Source organism: Fistularia commersonii, chromosome 26 (assembly GCF_037954325.1).
Source record: "Fistularia commersonii isolate RoL2024-O1a breed Wild chromosome 26, RoL_Fcom_v1.0, whole genome shotgun sequence".
Classification (NCBI taxonomy): Eukaryota; Metazoa; Chordata; class Actinopteri; order Syngnathiformes; family Fistulariidae; genus Fistularia; species Fistularia commersonii.
The window spans coordinates 2,827,464-2,849,421 of record NC_141309.1 but is presented as its reverse complement, the minus strand read 5'-3'; the positions used below and the strand labels follow the sequence as shown (position 1 = coordinate 2,849,421).

General features: G+C 46.3%; 1 protein-coding gene across 1 annotated transcript in view; it reads right to left on the bottom strand.

Moving 5' to 3' along the window:
• Positions 1-2,198: 2,198 nt before the first annotated feature.
• The window catches only part of ptch1 (patched 1), a 65,085-nt gene continuing 45,325 nt past the window's right edge, over positions 2,199-21,958 (bottom strand). Inside the window, exons 16-24 of the mRNA XM_086173718.1 lie at positions 19,701-19,843; positions 15,491-15,674; positions 12,326-12,606; positions 9,760-9,897; positions 9,539-9,681; positions 5,343-5,442; positions 4,912-5,250; positions 3,377-3,917; positions 2,199-3,280 (exon numbers count right to left, since the gene is read on the bottom strand). Coding sequence (XP_086029844.1) covers positions 3,378-3,917; positions 4,912-5,250; positions 5,343-5,442; positions 9,539-9,681; positions 9,760-9,897; positions 12,326-12,606; positions 15,491-15,674; positions 19,701-19,843 — 1,868 coding nt within the window. The 3' untranslated portion in view covers positions 2,199-3,280; position 3,377. The remainder of the gene's footprint in view (positions 3,281-3,376; positions 3,918-4,911; positions 5,251-5,342; positions 5,443-9,538; positions 9,682-9,759; positions 9,898-12,325; positions 12,607-15,490; positions 15,675-19,700; positions 19,844-21,958) is intronic.

Here is a 21,958-nt window from a genome sequence, read left to right as displayed (position 1 = left end):
GACATACAACCGTTCACCCTCTCATTCAAACACCTTCTCGTCAGTCAAAGACCTGCAACAATACACTCATTTAATCATTATTTTGACATAAACATTCACACGAGGTGCAGACTTACAACCATCCGTTCACCCACCTATTCATACATCATATACCTTAAAAATTCATGCTTTCATTCAAACATTATTTTGACATAAAACCATTCACCCTCTCATTCACACACCTTATAGGCAAAGACATGCAACCATTCATTCTCTCACTCATTCATACGTCACACCTGCAATAAGTCACTCATTCAAATGATATATTGACATATAACATTCACCCTGTCATTCAGAAATACAAGCATTCACTCACTCATTCATACGTCGTATACCTTAAAAATATTCATGCTTTCATTTAAAGATTATTTTGGCATGCAATCATTCCCTCGACGAGCCCAAAAGCACCGTGAAACAGAAACACACCACGACATCCTTGATTTTGTTTTTTTTTTTTTCTTTTTTCCAAGATTCCATTTATTAAAATATGAACAGAGAGACAAATAAGTTATAATATTTTTTATTTGTTAGAATTCTATCAGTGTTTGAACATTAATATTTAGAGAGCTAGTACAATTCTTCTACTTTCATGGCCGGCCTTCGACGAAAACCCAACAAGAAAACAGCTGTCTGACTTCTCTCTCCGAGGATGGAAAGGTAATACTGAAGGGGAGGTTGTTGACGTTGTCTCACAAGACACTGAGCAATGAAAGTGTGCACCTTTATGGGTTTTTTTTGTCGTTTTTTTTTCCTGTTACGGTATAACCATTACATATAAACTCTTTAAAAATATACTTCTGTCAAATACCTTGACGACTACTATGTACACTACAAAAATAAATTTTCATATAAATAAATTATATGGCATACATTTATCTTTGTAACTGAAAAACAGCATACATCCGTGCCAACTGAGACCCAACATGGCAGTCTGGAAGAACCACTGATTTTTTTTTTATTTACTTATTTTTGTTTTTTAATTTTTTTCCATTTAAATCCTCTAAGAGCTATGGTGAGACCTGTAGTGTAAAAAAAAAATGTTATATACTCTTTTCTTCCTATTTAAAATTAGTAAGCTCTTTATACAGATCAACTCCGTTAATGTAAAAAAAAAAAAAAAACATTAAACTGTAATAGTGTATTTTTTCTTTTGTTTTTTTTTTTTCAATAGACATAAAAATCCCTGCATTTGTTATCCACTGGCATCTCAACAATAATGAAAAGAAAAACCAAAAATTATATTACAAAAATATAAATATCACAATGAATGTTGAAAACCAAAACATTTAAATGAATAAAATAGTTGCCAGCTATGATTCTCTCCTCTACTGCCAATATGACACTGGGAGAAACACAAAAATAAAAGAAAAACAACAACAACAACAACAACAACAACAACAACAACGAGGGACAGAAAAAGACCTACGTGATGCAAACACTCGACACAACGTGGCGAACAGACGTGGGGGAGGGAGAAGGGCCGCAAAGGCTTCTGGGAACGAGGACGACCTCCAGGAGCTACACGTGTTCCGACAGGAAGTGAGCGTAAAAGGAAACTGAGGTGTGTGTGTGTGTGTTTATGTGTGTGTGAGGTCGCGAGGTGAAAGGTGGGGCCTGTGTCTGATCTAGTAGCTGAGGGGTCACAGGTACGTGCACACACACACACACACACACACACACACACACACACGCGCACGCACAGACGTGCGCACACACACACACACACACACACACACACGGATATGAAACTGAGGCCCTGAGCTGCACCGTTTGGCAGTCGCGGGGGGGAATCCAGTTAGCATCCTGGCGCTAACGTAGCGGAATAGTTTGTGAGGAATTGTTGAAGAGGATGCGTTTGCACACGCAAACACATGTGCATGCGTGTGTGTGTGTGTGTGTGTGTGTGAGGACCCCGTATAGGGGTCGGCCGTTAGCAGCTGTGTAGGCTAGCTTATTTTTCAGAGACCTTCCCGTGATTTCGTTTGAAAACGCGGTCAAGTGCCGCGTCGGATGGGTTTCTACAGTATACGGTCCGAGCTTTAGCTTATCCGCTTGACACCGCCTCTCGGGGGTGCAGGGTTTGTGAGTGAGCGCCCCGTTTTCGACCCTGTTGCAGAATCACGGACGTGAACGTCCCCTGTAAATGACTTTCTGAGGTGTTTTTATTTTATTTTTATTTTTTCCTGCTGCGTTTGCGAGTCAAAACCTATTACCAGACCGCTAAGGCCGACCCTTTTATGACAAAAACACAAGCGGGGGGGGGGGGTTGTTGGGGTCCGGGAAGTACGAGGGGTGAACGACAGCGGGGGGTAGACGGGGAGGAGGTGAGAACTAAAAAACAAAAACAAAAACAGCTTCCAAAATGTCTTCATATCTGCTCGTCTTAAATAGCACGCATAGCGTGTCGAGTTAAACAGTAACTGTTACATAACTACCACAGGTTTGTGATAAAAAATAATATTTTAGCATGCGTACCTTTATACAATAATCAACACACACACACTCTCTCTCTCACACACACACACACACACACATGTATTTATATATATATAACATATATATATATATACCCAAGCCCTGTCCTAACATTTTCCCTCCCATTTAAATGAGCGACAATGTTAGTCTGTTCTGAGGATGTGTCTTGATATATAAGCCAGAAATAACATTCAGCCCCAAACACACAAGCACGTGCACAGACACACACATACACATCATATCTTTTGTTTAAAGAGACATTTGCATAGAGTTATAAATGTATATTATTAAAAAAAAAAAAAAAGTTTGAGCAGCAACAGTGAATGCTGACAGATACTTTTTTGTCTAGATGGAGCTTCCTAATGGCACAGATCCACAGATGAGTGAACAGTAATTGGAGATCTAACTCGCTCATACACACGCACACACACACACACACACACACACACACACACACACACGCATTTACACGGCAGCCTCAGTCTGTTAACACGAGGAGTTGCACGGCTCCTAAAAAAAAAAAAAATTATAGCTACTTCTTTCATATTTACATATGTGTACAACCTTTTTTTGTTTTTAAATATAGATAGAAATATCTAAGACAACAGACCACTGGGTTACAGTAAGAATGAGCACCATGACAAAACGCGCTGGCGAGGGGCCGCGTCGATCGGGAGACGAGCCGGGCCGGACACGGCGGCGCTGGGCTGGGCTGGACCGGATCAGGGGTCCGTCTTTGGCCGTTTAAAACTTACGAACGCCGCAACTGTGGAAACAATAAGCGCCGCGGACGGGTGATTTAAAAAAACCAAAATGGCCTCCGCGCGGCTATTTCAGACGTCGGCGAATGAGCGACGCTCACCTCAGCTGGCCCATCTGCCACCGCTGCTTTCAGCTGCCTCAAATTCCAGATCCTGGAGCTCCATGGGCTCGACCTTGGTGCCTCCGGCGCCGGCGCGGGGGTCCAGCGGCACGTGGGGGTCCTGGAAGACGGGATCCGGCCGCTCCTCCTCCTCCTCCGCCTCCTCCCCCGACGGGCGGTAACCGTCCGCGGAGTATCCCGGGTACGAACACCCGGGGGGGTTCTGCCCGGGCGGGGGGGCGGGGTGCACGGCGACGGTGACCGAGGCCGACGCCGTCACCGTGGTGATGGGCTGGCAGTACGTGGAGGGGTTGGGGTGATGGTTGTGGCGCTGGCGGCCCCGGTGGCCCGCCGAGTGTTCTCTGTGGCCGCGTGAGCCGTGATGGCCCCCGGCCTCAGTAGCAGTTTCAAAAGTGTCCGGTTGGGCCGGGGGCGGGGCCTGCCGCTGCGGCTGGCACTTGGGGTCCCTGCCGCCGCCGCCGCCGCTGCACTGGGGGGCCGCGGGCTGGGGTCCGGGATTGCAACCCTGAGAGGACGCCGACTGCGGAGGAAAAGACGGAAGGGTTCATTTACGCGAAGAGATCTTTGGGTATCGACCGCTGCGGATGCGCGGTCGGTGTGGAAGCACACAGAATAGTTTTGATAAAGTAGTAGCTCAATCTTTTGCGTTTTTCGAGATAAAAGTGCAACAAATTAAGATTTTTAGATTCATTGGATCCTCCGCGGTTCGGCTTTTGAGCCCTTGCTACTACGCGGGATTTTTTTTTGTAATTTTGTTCTCACGATTTAGCATTTTTTTTGCAGTATTTGAATTTTTTGTAATTTAGTTCTGACAATTTAGCTTTTTTTTCGCAGTATTTGAATTTTTTTTGTAATTTAGTTCTCACGATTTAGTATTTTTTTCGCAGTGTTTGAATTTTTTCAAATACTTTTGAAATACTTTTGGCTTTTGCACCCTTGCTGCTACGCAGGATTTTTCTTTGTAATTTAGTTCTCACGATTTAGCATTTTTTTTTTGGCAGTATTTGAATTTTTTTTGGAATTTAGTTCTCACGATTTAGCATTTTTTCCGCAGTATTTGAATTTTTTTTGTAATTTAGTTCTCACGATTTAGCATTTTTTTCGCAGTATTTAAATTTTTTTTGGAATTTAGTTCTCACGATTTAGCATTTTTTTTCGCAGTATTTGAATTTTTTGTCACGATGAACCCGTATTCTAACGTACGAAGAAAAAACAGTAAAAAATATGCACCGCTTACAAAAACAATAGGAAGACTAAAATAACACATCCTACATCTGAATAAATGAAACTTTCTTATGAAATACTTACATAGTTGAACGTGCCGACAACAACATCACACAAAAATGACGAATGGAAATGTATTCTTTTGAGCAGTATAGTAAAATTAAACTAAAATTCATTTTATAAAATAAATAAAATACAAGATCTCCTTTGCTGCCACGCGCTCTCCGAGGAGGCGGCTTCTCCGACACATTTACGACACCCGGAGAGGAAACTGTTTCGGAGGTTCTCACCGAAGACACGGTATAGGTGGGAGGGTCGGGCTGCCGAGCCGCCCGCCGATGCCCTGATGCGGACCGCCGTTCCTCCTCCGGCCTGGTCGCCCGGCCCCGGCCGGCCTGGAGGTGATAGTGTTGCGGAGGCAGGTTGTAGTTCTGCAGCTCGTGACTGACGCCGGACGCGGTGGTGTTGGAGCTGTACTCGGATTCCGAGGAGTCCGACGCCGCGCTGGAAGCGGCGGCGGCGGCGGCGCCGTGGGCGGTGCGGTGAGGACGGACGGAAAAGTGGACCGTGTGAGGCGGGGCTTCCGGGGACGGGGTGGGTAACCGGCTACGACCGTCGACCGGAGACACCTGGGAAGCACAAACAGACACGTGGGTTCGGCATAAACGAAATTTTCTAGTTAGGATATCGATTCGCGTTTGATTTTGAACGCACGTCTTACCTCGGGATACGGGCCGAAGTACGACAGTAACACCGGGAGCAGGACCAATCCGTTGAGCACGCCAAGAACGGTCAGGATGGCTAACACGGCAAAGAAATACCTGCACAGGGAGGAGAAGCCGTGTATACTCACTCTGTGTGCTAAAAGAAGGCTACCGGAGGCTTTCAATAGAGAATCAAACTTTTAAAAACAGACCACAGAGACGTGTGCGACATCAACTGTGCATGCCCAAAATAATACCCTCACACACACACACACACATCCACAGGCACAGGCATGCACACCAAGGAGCGAAAAACAGCGATGTACCTTCGGCGCTTCTACGTCCCGCTAAGAAAACGCAACGTCTTCGAGAAGACAAGAGAGAGGAAGCGTAATTAGCCGGGGACGGTTAATTCAAAAGCACGAGAGGGGGAAAAAAAAGAAAAGACGAAGGGTTGGGGGGGGGGGGTTACAATCTCATGTGTGTGTGTGTGTGTGTAAGCAAACATGGGGAAAACAAAGCAGTGAGGAATGTGCAGGGAGGGGGGAAAAGAGGGTAAAAAAAAAAAAAAAAAGGGGGGGATCTGAGGCGAGGGAAGGGGACGTTGCGGGCGGCTGCTGCTGCTGCTGCTGCTGGTGGCGGCGGCGGCGGCGGCGGCGGCGGGGATGGGGGACGGGGGCCTCTATCTCCTCTCCAGCTCTGAAAAAGGAGCGAGGGAGATGCAAACAAGCCAAGTGAAGGGTGCAGAACTTGGAATTTTTGCACGACTTTGTCGGGGGAGGAAAAAAAAAAAAAAAAAAAAAAAAAAAAAAAAAAAAGCGGTCCCCCCCCCGACCCACAAAAACCCCCAGGACGGCCTCTCTCCTTTATATTTCTCGCTCCCTCTCCTCCGTCCCGCTTTCTTCCCTTCCCCTCTCTGCTGCTAAGCTTCTGTGAAATTCCCAGCAGCTCCACAATCTCCTCCGTCTAATTAAATCTCCAGTGTATCAGGTAAGACCTCCTCCACCCCTTCCATTCCCGACCCCTCCCTTCCCCGCCTCGTCAATTCAGCTCACTTCATTAAGGAGGCTTGTCCGATTATCAGGGACACACACGTACCGTCACCCCCCGTGAGTGTGTGTGTGGCTCTTTGTGTCCATACCGTGTGTGTGTGTGCATCAAGGGGAAAAGCGCGGGGAAGATAGTCACTCTACGCGAGGTCGTGTAAGCGCACTTCTCCTGAGCCGGCCGGCCAATCACGTCCCCGGGTCGAGATCTTTGGCTATCAACCGCTGCAGATGTGCGGTTGGTGTGGAAGCACACAGAATAGTTTTGACAAAGTAGTTGCTCAATCTTTTGCGTTTTTCAAGATAAAAGTGCAGCAAATTTAGATTTTTAGATGCATTGGACCCTTTGCGGTTCGGCTTTTGCGCCCTCGCTACTTCGCGGGATTTTTTTTTTTGTAATTTAGTTCTCGCGATTTAGCCTTTTTTCGCAGTCTTTGAATTTTTTTTGTAATTTAGTTCCCACGATTTAGCATTTTTTTTCGCAGTATTTGAATTTTTTTGTAATTTAGTTCTCACGATTTAGCATTTTTTTTCGCAGTCTTTGAATTTTTTTTGTAGTTTTGTTCTCACGATTTAGCTTTTTTTCGCAGTCTTTGAATTTATTTTGTAATTTAGTTCCCACGATTTAGCATTTTTTTTCGCAGTATTTGAATTTTTTTGTAATTTTGTTCTCACGATTTAGCTTTTTTTTCGCAGTCTTTGAATTTTTTTTGTAATTTTGTTCTCACGATTTAGCCTTTTTTCGCAGTCTTTGAATTTTTTTTGTAATTTTGTTCCCACGATTTAGCATTTTTTTTCGCAGTATTTGAATTTTTTTGTAATTTAGTTCTCACGATTTAGCATTTTTTTTCGCAGTCTTTGAATTTTTTTTGTAGTTTTGTTCTCACGATTTAGCTTTTTTTCGCAGTCTTTGAATTTATTTTGTAATTTTGTTCCCACGATTTAGCATTTTTCGCAGTATTTGAATTTTTTTGTAATTTAGTTCTCACGATTTAGCATTTTTTTCGCAGTCTTTGAATTTTTTGTAATTTAGTTCTCACTATTTAGCTTTTTTTCGCAGTCTTTGAATTTTTTTTGTAATTTTGTTCCCACGATTTAGCATTTTTTTCGCAGTATTTGAATTTTTTTTTCATGATGAAGCCGTATTCCAACATACGAAGAAAAACCAGTAAAAAATATGCACCGCTTACAAAAATAACACATACTGGATCTGAATGAATGAAATTTTCTTATGAAATACTTGGTTTCTTACATAGTTGAACGTACCGACAACAAAATCACACAAAAATGATAAATGGACATTTATTTTTTTGAGCAGTATAGTAAAATTAAACTAAAATTAATTCTATAAAATAAATAAAACACGAGATCTCCTTTGCTCGGAGGAGACGGCTTCTCCGACACGACTCCTGACGACATCCATGACATTGATGACGATGATATGGTTTTGTTCGGTTCATAAAAAACATTTTCAACCAGATAAAAAAAGCAGAGGCAGAAACTGCCTATAACGATGTTTCTGAAGAAAACAAAGGCAGGGTTAAATTATCTGTAAATATCTGTAATGATCACGTCTCTTCTTCACAGAAATTCATTTTTTGCTGAGGGGTCTTGGAAAGTAACTCCTTCGAAAAGTAAATATTTATGTATATCATCAGTAACCCTGTTTTAACTGCGTTCGCTTCACACGTCTGAACCTCCTCCATGTTCTGGATTGTTGGAGGAACCCGGAGAACCCTGAGGAACCCCATGCAGACACGAGGAGAGAGGCTAGCCAATCAGGAACCTTGTTGCTGGGAGGCGGGAGCACCAACCACTGCGCCGCCCTTCCTCCCTATACTTATATATACACTGCTCAAAAAAATAAACAAGTCCAAATGAGCCCGTGTTGCTTCCCGAGCACATCGTTTGATTTCGCACAAGTACGATTGACTTGGAGTTACATTGTGTTGTTTAAGTGTTCCCTTTATTTTTTGGAGCATTCTATATATCTATGAAATGAATAAATCCTGCAGCTATGAATAAGTGGCTGTTTTTTCTGTGGAGCTTTTGTCCGGGTCGCGGTCGGCACCTCTCAGAAGCGAGCCTGCGCTCCCGGATCCGTCTGATCCGGGATCCGGGTCACGTGTCTCCGGTCCGAACGGCCACAGATTTGACCGCGGTGTGTTTTCGAAACCGTGGATTCAAACCCGAAATCCTCCGTCTGGCTTCGAGACAAAACGCCAGGAAGCGCTATTAAGCGGCGCGGAAGATACCGCGGCTCGTAATCGCGCCTCGAGCGGATCTCCTATTGATCGTCAATTTGCGCTCGTTCGAATATTTTGTTATTGATAGGCGCCGGAGGGAAAGTGCGCATGTGCTTTCTCCATGTGTGCAGCCCGCATACCAGGCAGAGTGCCCTGCCGGGATGTTTAGAGTGAAAACATTGGCGGGGCTGACGGGGAGAGTCGGGGAAACGCTTCTTTCAGAGAAAATACGAGCGCGGCTTGTTGTTATTGCGCCGTCTCAGGGCGCCGCTTTGTTTGCTCAGACAACAGCAGAACCTTTAAAAACGGAGGCCCCGGGACCCGGGCGAGAAATCGGAGCGCGCCGCTGGAGGTGAGCGGAGTCTCACCGGCAGGCGCGCCACGGTTGAACCCCGCCGTCGCGAGGTCGGGCCAGCAGATGCTCGTGCGCGTGGCCGTTCGGAACCCCCCCCCCGCTCCCTTTTTCTTAAAGAAGCAGGTCGGGCTAGCTTATCGAGGAAAACGGTCACGCTTGCGCGCGGACGTTTCCACCGCCGCCAATCATCTCCACTCCCGCCCTCACAGGCTCGTAAATGTCCAGAGAGGGCAGTTAAACAAGAGAGGGGAGATTTCAAAAGCCTGGAGGACTTCCGCCTCTCCCGTTTCCTTTGGCCCCCCCTCCCCTCCGAAACCTTCCCGTTGGTTTCTCCCGCCGCGAACCAGGAAGCGGAGATAGCGCCCTTGTTTATGGAGGAAAAAAAAAAAAAAATGACAATACAGGTATGTCAAGGAGAGGAGACGTGAAAGGTGGATGCGGGTGGGAGGTAAAAAAAGGTGGGGATGGGGTTGCGGAGCGGGAAAGCGGTCTTCATGCGTGATCGGTGGATTCCGGCGTGACCTGCGGGTCGGGGCACGGTCTGGACGGTCCGACGCCGCACCCACCTGACGATGAAGTCGAACTCGGAGCCGGCGAGCATGAGGACGCCCAGCAGCGTGGAGAAGGCGCCGTCCAGAACCGGGGCGAACATGTGCTCCAGCGCCAGCGCCGCGCGCTTGTGCCGATCCCCGATGGCGGTCAGGAACGCCTTGGAGACAAGAAACGTACACTTGAGAAGCCGGAACGCCCGACGGCGATGCGGAAGGCGGCGTGGCGCGGGGCGTACCAGGGCCACGTGGACGGTGAACTCCACGCCGATGCCCACCGAGGCGATGAGGATGACCACGGGGACGGCGCTCAGCTTGATTCCCATCAACCCCATGAAGCCGAAGAGCTCCACCGTCATGAGCGACAGCACCAGCACCTGCGACGCAAGATAAATACATCTAAATTTCAAATTGGAATCCCATCTCCCTCCACGGTGGTCCAAGTTTCCACGTTTTTTCTGTTTTTTTTTTTTTTTTGTGGTCATTTTAATGCCTAATGAGGTGAGAGGGGTCTCCGACTTTCGCCCGAAAACAAACCCGCCCGGATCTACAGGACCGCGCTCGTGCAAACACGATCCGTCGGGATGTGAATCGCGGCTCTGTTTTGCCGCGGGAAGGAGATGAAGCACCTGCTCTCCCAGCTTGGAAAGCAAACACAGGGTTCTGTAAGCCAACGTTAATGGGATTCTTAGAACTGGAAATATATTTATATACCGCTCAAAAAAATAACACAATGCATTTCCAAGTCAATCACACTCGTGTGAAATTAAACTGTCCACTCAGGAAGCAACGCGGATTCATTTGGACTTGTTTTTAAGGACATGACATCAATATTGGTGTGTTTTTTTCACTTTCATTTTGGACCTCCGTGGGTTCATACATTTGATTTCCATCGATCATTTTGGTGTGATTTTCTTGTCAGCACATTCAACTTGTGAATATTTCATTCATTCATGTGTTATTTTAGTGTTCCCTTTATTTTTTTGAGCAGTGTATAAAGCATGAATGTGTGTGAAAGGAGCCCAGAACTAAGTTTGGGAAGTTTAAATCTTTGCTCATCACAATGGGGATGGAATTCGTAATTCATCATCAGCCTGATGAGCTGGAGAAAAGCTTGAATTCATAGAATTAAATATAAGGTTTGCTTTGCATGGGTTTGAATCAATAACCGGCAAATCCAAGGAAAAAGGGGATTTTTTTTTTTTTTTTTTTTTAAATCAACACCCAAAATTGGTTCGCGTAAACAATAGAGCCGTATTACACTTTGTTTGCAAACATTTTGAAAAGCATCTTGGAAAATCAATCTTTTCACACCAGTAACTATTCAAGAGAAAACTGTATGGAGACGTAAAAGGTACATCTTTTACAATGTAATGTTATGTAATCTCCAGGCCCAAAGTACACTGCTCAAAAAAATAAAGGGAACACTTAAAAAACACATCCTAGATCTAAATGAATGAAATATTCTTATGAAATACTTTGCTCTTTACACAGTTGAATGTGCTGACAACAAAATCACACAAAAATGATCAATGGAAATCAATTGTATCAACCCATGGAGGTCTGGATTAGGAATCACACTCAAAATTAAAGTGTAAAAACAAACTCCAGGCTGATCCAACTTTGATGTAATGTCCTTAAAACAAGTCAAAATAAATCTGTGTTGCTTCCTGAGTGGACACTATGATTTCACACAAGTGTGACTGACTTGGAGTTACATTGTGTTGTTCAAGTGTTCCCTTTATTTTTTTGAGCAGTATATCTTCCGAAAAACATATAATTCCACCGTGCGCTCCATCGTTTTTTCGTCCATTTCGAGCGTGGACGCTCCACACCGAAAGGCCTCCTGTGGGAACCTTCTCGCTGTGAGGTGGAAGCTCCGCCGTGCCGCCTCGAGCCCTTCAAATTAACTTTTCTTAATAGTTATTTTCCCAAGAACCCCCGCCTTGTGTGTTTTAGGCTCCTGAGCAAAGTGGGACGACGCCGGGGAGTAAATGCCATTATTAGCTGACAGGGGTCGGGTTACACGGGACAAAAATATTTGGAGGGCAGGAGATCAGACCGTGTGTGTGTGTGTGTGTGTGTGTGTGTGTGTGTGTGTCCCAATGAGGGATTATTTACATTTGCGCTGTATAAGCGTGCTTTTGGCTACATTCACAGTTCACTGTATGTCTGAGAAACGTTTTCGTCCACTAGTTTTTCTCTTTCTCACCGTTCGACGTCGTTGTTTTCATTCATTTTTTAAATGTGAAAATAACTTTGAAATCTTAAAAGGATGAACCCGAGGTTGTTTCCTCCCCCTGCGAAAAAATTTAATTTGAAGAAAAAAACACGAGTGTGTTCGAATACCGTACCTGTGCGTTTACACACGTGCAAGTATATACACGTCAGTGGAAGTGTGTGTTTTCTGCATGTGAACGCGAGCACCCATGGGAAACTACTCTTGTGAGAAGAGGGCGGCGGGGGAGGAATTCGCCGGACGGAAATAGAATCGCATTTTTTTTCTTATAGGTTTCTCTCGGGTGGGAGAGAGTTTTTTTTTTTTTTTTTTTTGCGTCCGGGTGAGTCGGCGCAGACTAAACACACGGACCCTCACGAAAACGGCGCAGGATAAACACCGACGTCTGGGGCTACAATAACACGCGGGAGCCGGCGCTCGCCATTCCTACTGTCCTGTCTGAGACACTGGAGACCACACGTGGAAAAACAAGGGGGCGGGGGAGGAGCGAGAAAACATTCGGAAAGAGAGCTAACCGAGTGCCATCTGGGGGCGGAGCGTCTCGAAACCGGCAACCTTCTACTCACGATGATGCCGGCCGTCCACGGGTTCAGCAAGAAGAGGGCGCAGACGAGGAAGGTGCACGCCAGCACCACGCTGATGGACAGGAGGAGCCAGTGGCGCAAGCTGACGTACTGCTCCCAGAAGAGGAAGGGGTATCCGTTGGGGTAGGAGGGCAGGCCCTGCCGGCTGTAGTTGCTGCAGATGGCCCGTACGCTCTCGATGGCCTCCACAAACTGCGGCGTCTCCCGGAGCCCGTTGAGGTAGAAGGGGAACTGTGCGTATTCGATGGGCTCGGCAGCCGGGACTGGAAAGAAGACGGGACGGGAAAAGCTCAGCTCAGCTTACCGTCGTCAAACCTTCAAAACGTCAAACCCCCGAGACCGGAAAAAGTATGTCGGTTATTTATTCGATTGTAAAACTCCACACTCGGAGCGTCAGACACTCGACTGTCGTCGGAGGCATCGTGTGCGAAAGCTCATTGACGTCTGTGTAATGAATGTTTTACCGTACAACCACCCTGACACTTAATTACCGTATTTTCCGCACTATAAGGCGCACTGGATTATAAGACGCACCTTCAATGGATGGCATATTTAAAAAAAAAAACATATATACAGGACTGTCTCAGAATATTACAATATCCGTAATCAAGCTTAAACAACAATGTGGCTAATTTAGGGATTTTTTGGATGGGCTAGCGATCTTCACGCCGACGAAACATTTAACCTCGTCACATCGGGCCAATGGAATGGCCGTGAAATTCGGAGGCCGCTCAATTCCGACACCGAAAAAGATTAATTGAATGGTTTTAGAGCGCAGGAGGAAGAGCAAGATAGCGATTAGCTGGAGAAGGGTAAAGCGGGGATAGAGAATGGATGGTTGGATGGACTTTCCTTGTTATTTATTGTTTTTCATCTGCCGTGTTACAATTCAAGTGCGTATTTGTGGATGTGACCAATATGTATTTAATTAAAAGTAAAAAAAAAAAAAAAAAAAAAAAATCTGTGTAAATATCTCATGTTATAACGTGGACACCTGCAGCTAATATATGTACACATATATTTATTTTGTTTTTTTTTATCCGTTGCAGCTTATATTCAGGTGCCCTTAATAGTCCGGAAATTACGGTATAAACATTTATCCTCTCATTCAGATACGACTTAGAAACGTACAACCGTTCACTCTCTCATTCACACATCTCGCCAACGGAGGATCTCCGATGAACCTCCTGAATCTCTTTTGGACTTTAGAAGGAACCAAGAGATCCCTGAGGAAACCCACGCAGATACGGGGACAACATGGAGTCCACGGCAAGAGTTCGATGAAATGAAAAAAAAACGCGAAAATGTAAAGTCCGGATAGAACCCTCAAAATGCAACCGACTCGTTCTGCAACGTTTCCGCGGAGGTTCTCGGGCACCGTGGTAGAACGTTGTCATGGCAACCAGACTTGTTTCTTCAATTCGACCGGCCGTCGGTCCAAAGTTGAGAAGCTCCAAGCTTCTGGATGAGAGGAGGAACAAGTCCAACAATCCCAAGTCCTACAGAACGTAATAAAAACATCTAAATGTCGTATCGTCGGACACAAGGAGGTCCTTCTCTTCTTCACTGTGAGGCCCATCGGCCTTTTTTTAACGAGGTAAGACGTCTGGAAGCCACGAGATGCTGCACATGCACTCGTCAAAACCGACAAAAACATCCTCCCGAAAAATGCCGGTTGAGGAGCAACGTCGAGCGGAAAAACCATCTTGACCTTCGCGCAACGGTGAGAAGGCGAACAGATAAATCGGCGCGGGCGGCGTGGACGTCCGCGGACGACGCCGGTCTTCGGAGGGTTTCCGATTACTTCCCCGCACTTCAGCCAAAACCACCCGCATCAAGGATTTCCACCCTTAATCCCGCCTCGGACGTACGCGGGGCGGCTGGAACGGCGGCGGAACAGTCGCTCCATTGAGCCCGACCCTCGGCGCTCCGCCGCCCAGCCGCGCTAATGAGGCCCTATCAGTTCCAGACGCAGCCGAGTGTCAGAGCGAACGCCGATCCCGGGTAATTACCGTGTCAGAATCCCCGCCATTACCACACCCTCCACTGAGCGCTGCCAAATAAAGCCACAATGAAAACGCACAAACACACATACCTGTCCGTCAACCCGCTACGCCGTGTCGTTTTGGTTTTTTTTTCCTCCTTCCCCTTCCCTCCCTGATATAACGGCGTATTCTCGACTGTATTTTATCGCGGCGAATTTCACGTTGTCTTGCAGCCTTACTTATCTATCCATTTATCAGTCTGCGCATGCATGTGTGTGTCTGAGCAGTATCTGAGTGTGTGTGTGTGTGTGTGTGTGTTTGACGTCGCCCGCAGGGTTCGACGGGAGGGCTCGCTAACATGGTTTAGCCCATTATAATCTCAAGTATAAATTTCCATTAGGACACCAGCTGGCCTCCGGCCAAATCTTCTCCCGCAAAGCCAAGCACTTCACGCTGCTTATCCAATCATATTCCCCCCCTCCGTAAAGGACTTCCTGCTTGTTATCCAATTGTGCTTCCCACCCAAACTCCAGTCTCCCTTGTTATCCAATCATTTTCCTCCCCCGTGGAGAACTTCCTGACTCGCGCTGAATCACAGGCTGGAATCAAACAACAACACGACTGGTGTTTTCTTTTTTTTTTTTCCTCCCTCTTTTTTTTTTAATGTGAATTACAGTCCATGTGTGTGGTAGGGAAATGAGAACAGTGTGTGAGTGTAGTGCAGTGTCTGAGTTTTAATAGTGTGTGTGTGAGTGTGTGTGTGTGTGTGCGTGATGTTAGGGCCTTATGGTAGCCAAGATTATAGAGTTCACCACAGGCACCATTAGGAGAACCACAGCGAACCGTGTCTTCGTTTTCAGCTCTGCAACTCGAGCTCACGCACACACACACACACACACACACACACACACACACACGATGCAGCAGCACAGTGAATTCTGCTACCTCTTGTAAAAAAAAAGAAAAGGAAAAGAAAGAAACTACGAAGCAGACGAGTGGCAATAAGTCAAACCACAAAGGGTAAACACGCCGCTCGCAGATTAGTGGAAAAGTCAAAAGGGGGAGCGGACAGTGTGTGCGAACACACACACACACACACACACACACACACACACACCTGGACGACGATGCATTGTTAGGCGACGCTGGCACGGCGACTTACTGCTGAGGCGTGTCTCGGGCATGGAGTCGGTACGGTCGTGGAGCCACTCGGGAGGATGTGGACGGATGTTGGCCTGCGAGGCGGCGTAGGCCACGGGATCGTTGCTAACCCACGCCGTTAGGTAGATGTAGAACGGACCCGGGTTGATTATACCGTCCGCGTCCACAAGCCTCTGACGAGTCAGCTAAAAGCACAAAGAGGAAGACATGGATTAGGGACTGGACCATAATTGCTGGTGCGGCCTAAATCCTGCTCTCTCAGATTCTCTTAAAACCCCATGTTAAAACACACACACACACACACACACACACACACAGACAGTCCCAGATAAGAACAGTGTGCCGGTCCAAGGCGACCGCATCTTATGCTCCGCTTTGCTTGAATGTAAAAAAACAACTTTTCTAACACAAGGAATCGGACACAACATTTGACCTTCAGTGAATGAATGAATGAATGAATGAATGAATGAATGAATACTGGCCGCCTTTTGAGCAAAATTTATATTTTTGATATTTTTCAGATTTCAGGTGATTTTTTTTTCATGGACTATAAAATATACACTGGTCAAAAAAATAAAGGGAACACTAAAATAACACATCCTAGATCTGAATGAATGAAATACTTTGTTCTTTACATATTTAAATGCGGTGACAAGAAAATCACATAAAAATGATGAATGGAAATCAAATGTATGAACCCATGGAGGTCTGGATTTGGAGTCACACTCAAAATAAAAGTGGAAAAACACACGACAGGCTGATCCAACTTGATAAAATGTCCTTGAAACAAGTCAAAATGAATCAGTGTTGTTTGACTTCACACAAGTGTGATTGACTTGGAGTTACATTGTGTTGTTTAAGTGTTCCCTTTATTTTTTTGGAGCAGTATATATATATATATGTATTCAAACACTCACCGAATCACACATGATATAAAAACTTTAGAAAACTATTAACACTCTCATTCGTTCATCATATACAGCAGCAAGTCAAAACGATTTACCTGCAATAAAAATGCAAAATATATATTTATTTATACATATATGAAGAATTCTTTCTATGTACAATATATGATGGAGTACCTTGCATGACTGCATGAACCCATGTTGCTCAATACAACTCCCAGACTCATTTTAATACTCTTTCTCAAGTTCAGAAGAAATAAATTGATGGATAACTTGGTCACGCGCTAACTTGCAAGATAAATTGATGGATAACTAGGTAACTCGCTAACTTGCAAGAGCTTTGCATCACTTGGCGCCGTGACCCATGTGTCAGGAAAGGTCAATTAAGTGACGTCTATTTTTTAAATAGCACGCGATCGACCTAAACTACCGCTAACCGAGCGCTAACTACTGCACGTGACGGATATCTATCAGATTTCTAAAAACAAATCTCCTCTGGGTGTGTCTCACTGTCTGAAGCCCACGGATCTGCAACCCAGCCAGATATGGATATCCTTCACACACACACACACACACACACACACCATCGGGGAATCAGGTTATTAAAAGGAACAGCCGGATCTTGGATACGCGGCGTTGGCCAGGTTAAGTTTTTAGAAATCTGCAAACGGAACAAGTGAGGTCGAACTCCGAGGCGGCGCCGGCGTCGGAAAGCGTAGTATACGTTGGACGCCACGAGACGCCGTGGCAACAAGACGTGTTGAACCAAAAAACATTGGACAGGTGAGCAGACCGCAGAAAAGCTTATTTATGCACATGTATGACTGAAAGGGGAGCGGGGCGGCTTTCAAAACAAGAGTCAAATATTAGTCCCGCTCTCCTTCCAGCTGAAGAAAAAAAAAAAAAAAAAATCAACAAGTCAAACACTGGTCTCCTTTCTCTGGATTCCCGTACTTGTCTTCGCAGCCTCCCAAAATTATCATGCCGTATTAAAACATGGAAAAAGTTGAATCAGCGTTTACGTACGGCAGATATTGGCCGGGTCGAAGGCCCGCGCCCGGCATTGTGACCGCTTTGAATCCGTTACCGAGCCGAGCTGAGTCGCACTTTTCCGCCTCGCTGATGAGCCACGCGCTCGCTTGGATTGCGGCGGCGATGCAAACGGCACGGACACGGTTCCCGCGCGCTTCGACAGGTTTTCCAGACCTCCACATGCATGTGGCGTGCACGTAGGGTTGGATTGGACCGACGCATTTCACGGTAAAAGAGGCGTCCGGCAACCAGCCGGAGAAGGATCAGTGCGACCTCACAAATCACAAAAGACCATCCGAGGAAGGAGGACGAGTCGCATCGACTTTCACGGCGACGCCGTCCATCCATGGCGTCCCATCCGGACGGAAAACCTGTTTCGCAATGTCTTAAAAAATCCAGCGCGCTGTATCACAGCCGGGCGAATGTTTATATCCGACGCAGAGCCATTCAGGAACCCCAGCTGGGGTGTTGAACTGAATTTTTACAAAATCTTTGTGCGGCTTAACTAAACTCCTTGACACCCGACAAAAAAAAAAAAAAAAAAAAAAAAAAAAAAAAAAAGGGAACCCCCCGCTGGGGCGTTCTGTGTATTTGCAAATGGGTCCCGAGCCGTCGCCCGCGATGTGATTCGCTGTGACGGCCCGCCTCTCGCCCGGCGCCGCGACCCGGGCCCTCCCATGTGGAGGCGGAGGAGCGCGGCCGACCATTGAGACTTAAAGCCTTTACTGCACATCGCTCTGCCGCTCTCCCCTCACAGAGCCGTAAATCCCTCTTTCACAGAGGAAGGGGCAGGTTCTGGGGGTGAAGCCGGACTAATGGGGTTAGGTAGATGGAGAATGAGTTGTTTTTTTTTTTTTTTTTTCTTTTCCGGGACGGTGAAGGTGGGAAGGGAAAAAAAAAAAAAAATTGCTTGAGTTAGCATAACAATAAAAAAATTGGCTGGAGTCCCTGAGCGCGTCTGTGTGTAGTTAACCTGGTTGTTAACACTGAAGGAAATGCCACCCGGCAAATGGAGTAGAGCTATAAAAATAGCACGACATCTGTACAAATGTAGCTCACGCTTGCTTCTCCTGACCCCTATGGGTACCCACAATGCCCGGCACCGGCCTGGCCCGAGAAGAAAAGAGCCCTCGATAGCATCTCCATCTTTCCGTCGCCTCATTACCTTATTTATGGTCTGGCGTTAAAAAAAAAAAAAAAAGAAAAAAAAACGACACATCCACGTAGCTTTCGCGGGGACTCCCGTGTTCGGCCGCGGGGAAAAAAATGTCGTCGGCGAGAGATCAAAGTGCGGTTCCCCGTACAAGGCGTATCAAAAATAAAAACATCGCGATTTGCTTGAGATCTGGTCTTCATTCTGCAGCGCCTCCACACACACACACACACACACACCAAAACTAGCTACCGCTGGACGTGCTCACACAAGAGGCAGGGAGCGGGACACACACTCAAAACATACAAATGGACGGAGAGCCGCCTCAAAAGAACCACGTGTTTGGGCTCCGGTCTTTGAAAGGGATCGCGGCGGTGGGGCGCCGAAGGGGGAGGAGGGTGCGATAGAAAAAAAAAAAGAGAGAGAGAGGGAGAGAGAGAGAGAGAGAGAGAGGGAGCGAGAGCTGGATTCCTGGGGATCTGGATTGAATTGAACAGCAGGAAAGGCAACAACTGCATGTCTTCAAGCTGTCACGGGAAGCAGGCCGGGCGGCTCCGCCGGCGGCCCCCGCGCCTCACGGCATTCACAGCTCCCTCACAGGCACAGGAAGTGATGTCTGCTCTCTGCAAAAGCAGCTGAGGAACTGTAAATACGACTGGAGCAGCCGCGCACGTTTATTTACAAATCCAGAAAGAGCTCGGGGACGGTCGTCTGTATGGCAGACCCGTATTCGGTTCCAGGAATCAGCTTCCTCCTCCTGCAGGGGAACCTTCTAGTTTGCATTCTCAAAAGCAGGGAGGGACCACAATTGATGAATAATAACCATGGATTATCAGATGGGTTGAAGAGTTTTTATCTTCTCCCTGCACTGAAGAACCCTGTTAGCTGTTAGCTAACTTATGATCCAAAGTGTTGCTGTTCCTCTGCAGGCCCTGCAGTGACCACCATCCACACGGCAGCCGACTTCTCGTGGTTCAACGATGAATAAAGTATAAATTATCACCTTATGATGAGCTCCACCAAGCACCCAAATCGCGTGAGTTCCGTAGGAAAAGATGGGAAATACCCGAGAAGGTTCTAAGACCTTCAAAAATGTCCTCAAATGAAATCTTAAAACCCACCAGGTTGATGTTTATGGGCTTGTCCCTGCGTCCCGTCTGCACCAGGAGCTTGTACGCTAGGACGCCGTCGTCGGAGCCGTCCTTGAAGCTGTTGGGCGTGATGCGGCCGGCCTCCCAGTCCTTGTCGAACGCTTGCTGCAAACCTGATTGGGAGGGAAAACAAAAAAAAAGAAACGGTCAGACGGGCTGCGACGGCGCTCCGTTTTTAAAAGACGCCGGCGCGGCTTCATGCGATCGCTCAGCTTCGTTGGAAACCAGCAGACACGACTTCAAACGCCTCCAATACGGTACTTTGTATTCAAAGACATCATTAAAGAGAATATCAGTAACATGTGTCTCTTTTTGTACGCTACTCTCTAATCCATATGTGTGTGTGTGTGTGTGTGTGTGTGTGTGTGTCCCCATCCCGCCCCCCCGACCCTCCCGAGGCCCACGCTGTGGTCCGTCTGTGGGAGATGTTGTTTTGGGTCTCGTTCCTCGGCCTGTCTGGCTCCAATTTGTCCCGCCATCGCGGAGAGCAATATCAGACACGGTTCCCTCTCGCACCCGCACACACACACACACACACACACACACACTCTCTGTGTGGTTCCCCGGCCGGCCGGCTCGCACACAGACTCGCACGATGTGTGTCGATGCGCCGGGCGAGTCAGCGAGTGCGTTTCATCGGCGGTGGCTTGGACTGGACTCGGGGACGGCTAGACATGACATGGCATTATTGTATTGTTATCATCATTATTATCATTAAAAATAAAAATAATAATAATAATAATATTATAATTGAATTATATCACTATTATTATTACTTTTTAATTATATTATCACTATTATTTTTATTATTATTTATTCATATTGTCACTCGCATTAATAGTATTACTATTATCATTAGCAGTAATGTTATTAGTGTTATTGTTACTATTTAATTATATCATCGCTATTATTATCAATATTTAATCGTATTATTATTTGTATCATTATTGTGATTATTAGTAGCAGTAGCATTATCATTATTATTTAATAATATCAATAGAATTAGTTGTCAGCGCTAGCAAACAAGCAGGCTAAACTGCAGACCTGGATTCCGTTCACACTCACACACACACACACACACACACACACACACACCCAGATGGCGCTGTCGTGCAAAGCGCCAACCAGGCCATCGGGAGTATCTCGGGGGTTCAGTGTCATTCCTGAGGACACCTGGGGTCAATCATTCATTCATTCATTCATCTGTACTGCATATCCTTTGCTCGGGGTCACTAGGAGGGGCTGGAGAGGCAGGAGAGGCTTTGCCTCACTTGCCAATCTTGGAAAGAAAAAAATGTAAAATGAAAAAAAGAATGAAACGATCATATTCATCCAGTGATTTGCACTATATATGTATTTTTCCATTCAACTTCACCAGTTCTAGATTGATTTTTCACATTGATTTTCACTTTACCGTTCAAATACTGAGAAGGGATGTGCGGTGAGGCAGCGGCCTGGTGAGCCTCAACTTGGATTGTGCAATGACTGCTGACTGCAGGCATGCTCTGCTTTAAGACTGCATCGCTGTCTCTGTAAATGTTTAAACACTTTTGCTTTATGAACCACATTTCCACCAACAGTATTATGTCGTCAACAACTGCATGTGTGTTTCTAGTTTCTCTATTATTAAAGGGCTGCAAAGTGAGGCACGCAGTTCTGCTGCCTCATGGTAGGGGGCGCTAGTGATTCCAGGGATACTTCTTGCGACTCCTCAGCCGCAGAATACGGTAACAGCGAGCTACAATTAGCAAACCAAGTGCAGCCATTCAGTTATTTGTTGCTCTCCTCACTTTCAAAATAGAACTTTTCTACATTGGACTTGCATGGACTTCTTTTACAAGTAAAGGTAATTAAATGTGCTACAGTTTGTATGTGTGAAAAAAAGCAGATGAGAGATTTTAAATCGCTGCCGATCAAACGGTGAACAAGCTACTCTGTAGGGTTCATATGTTTGTAAATCTGATTGCGATGAAGTCGGTGCCTCACCAGCCATGAACCTCACCGCACGTCACTGCTGGAGCAGATCCCAGCTGTCATTGGCCCGGAGGCGTTCACCAAGTCATTCCCATGTCACTTAGAGACATATGATTAACTCCTCAAGGTCTCCTCGCATGTTCTTGGAGAACCCGGAGGAAACCCGCGCAAACATGGAGACTCGTGGCTCCCCTGTGGAAATCCAATCAGGTACCTCCTTGCTGGTAAGCGGAAGCGCTAACCAAACGCAATCA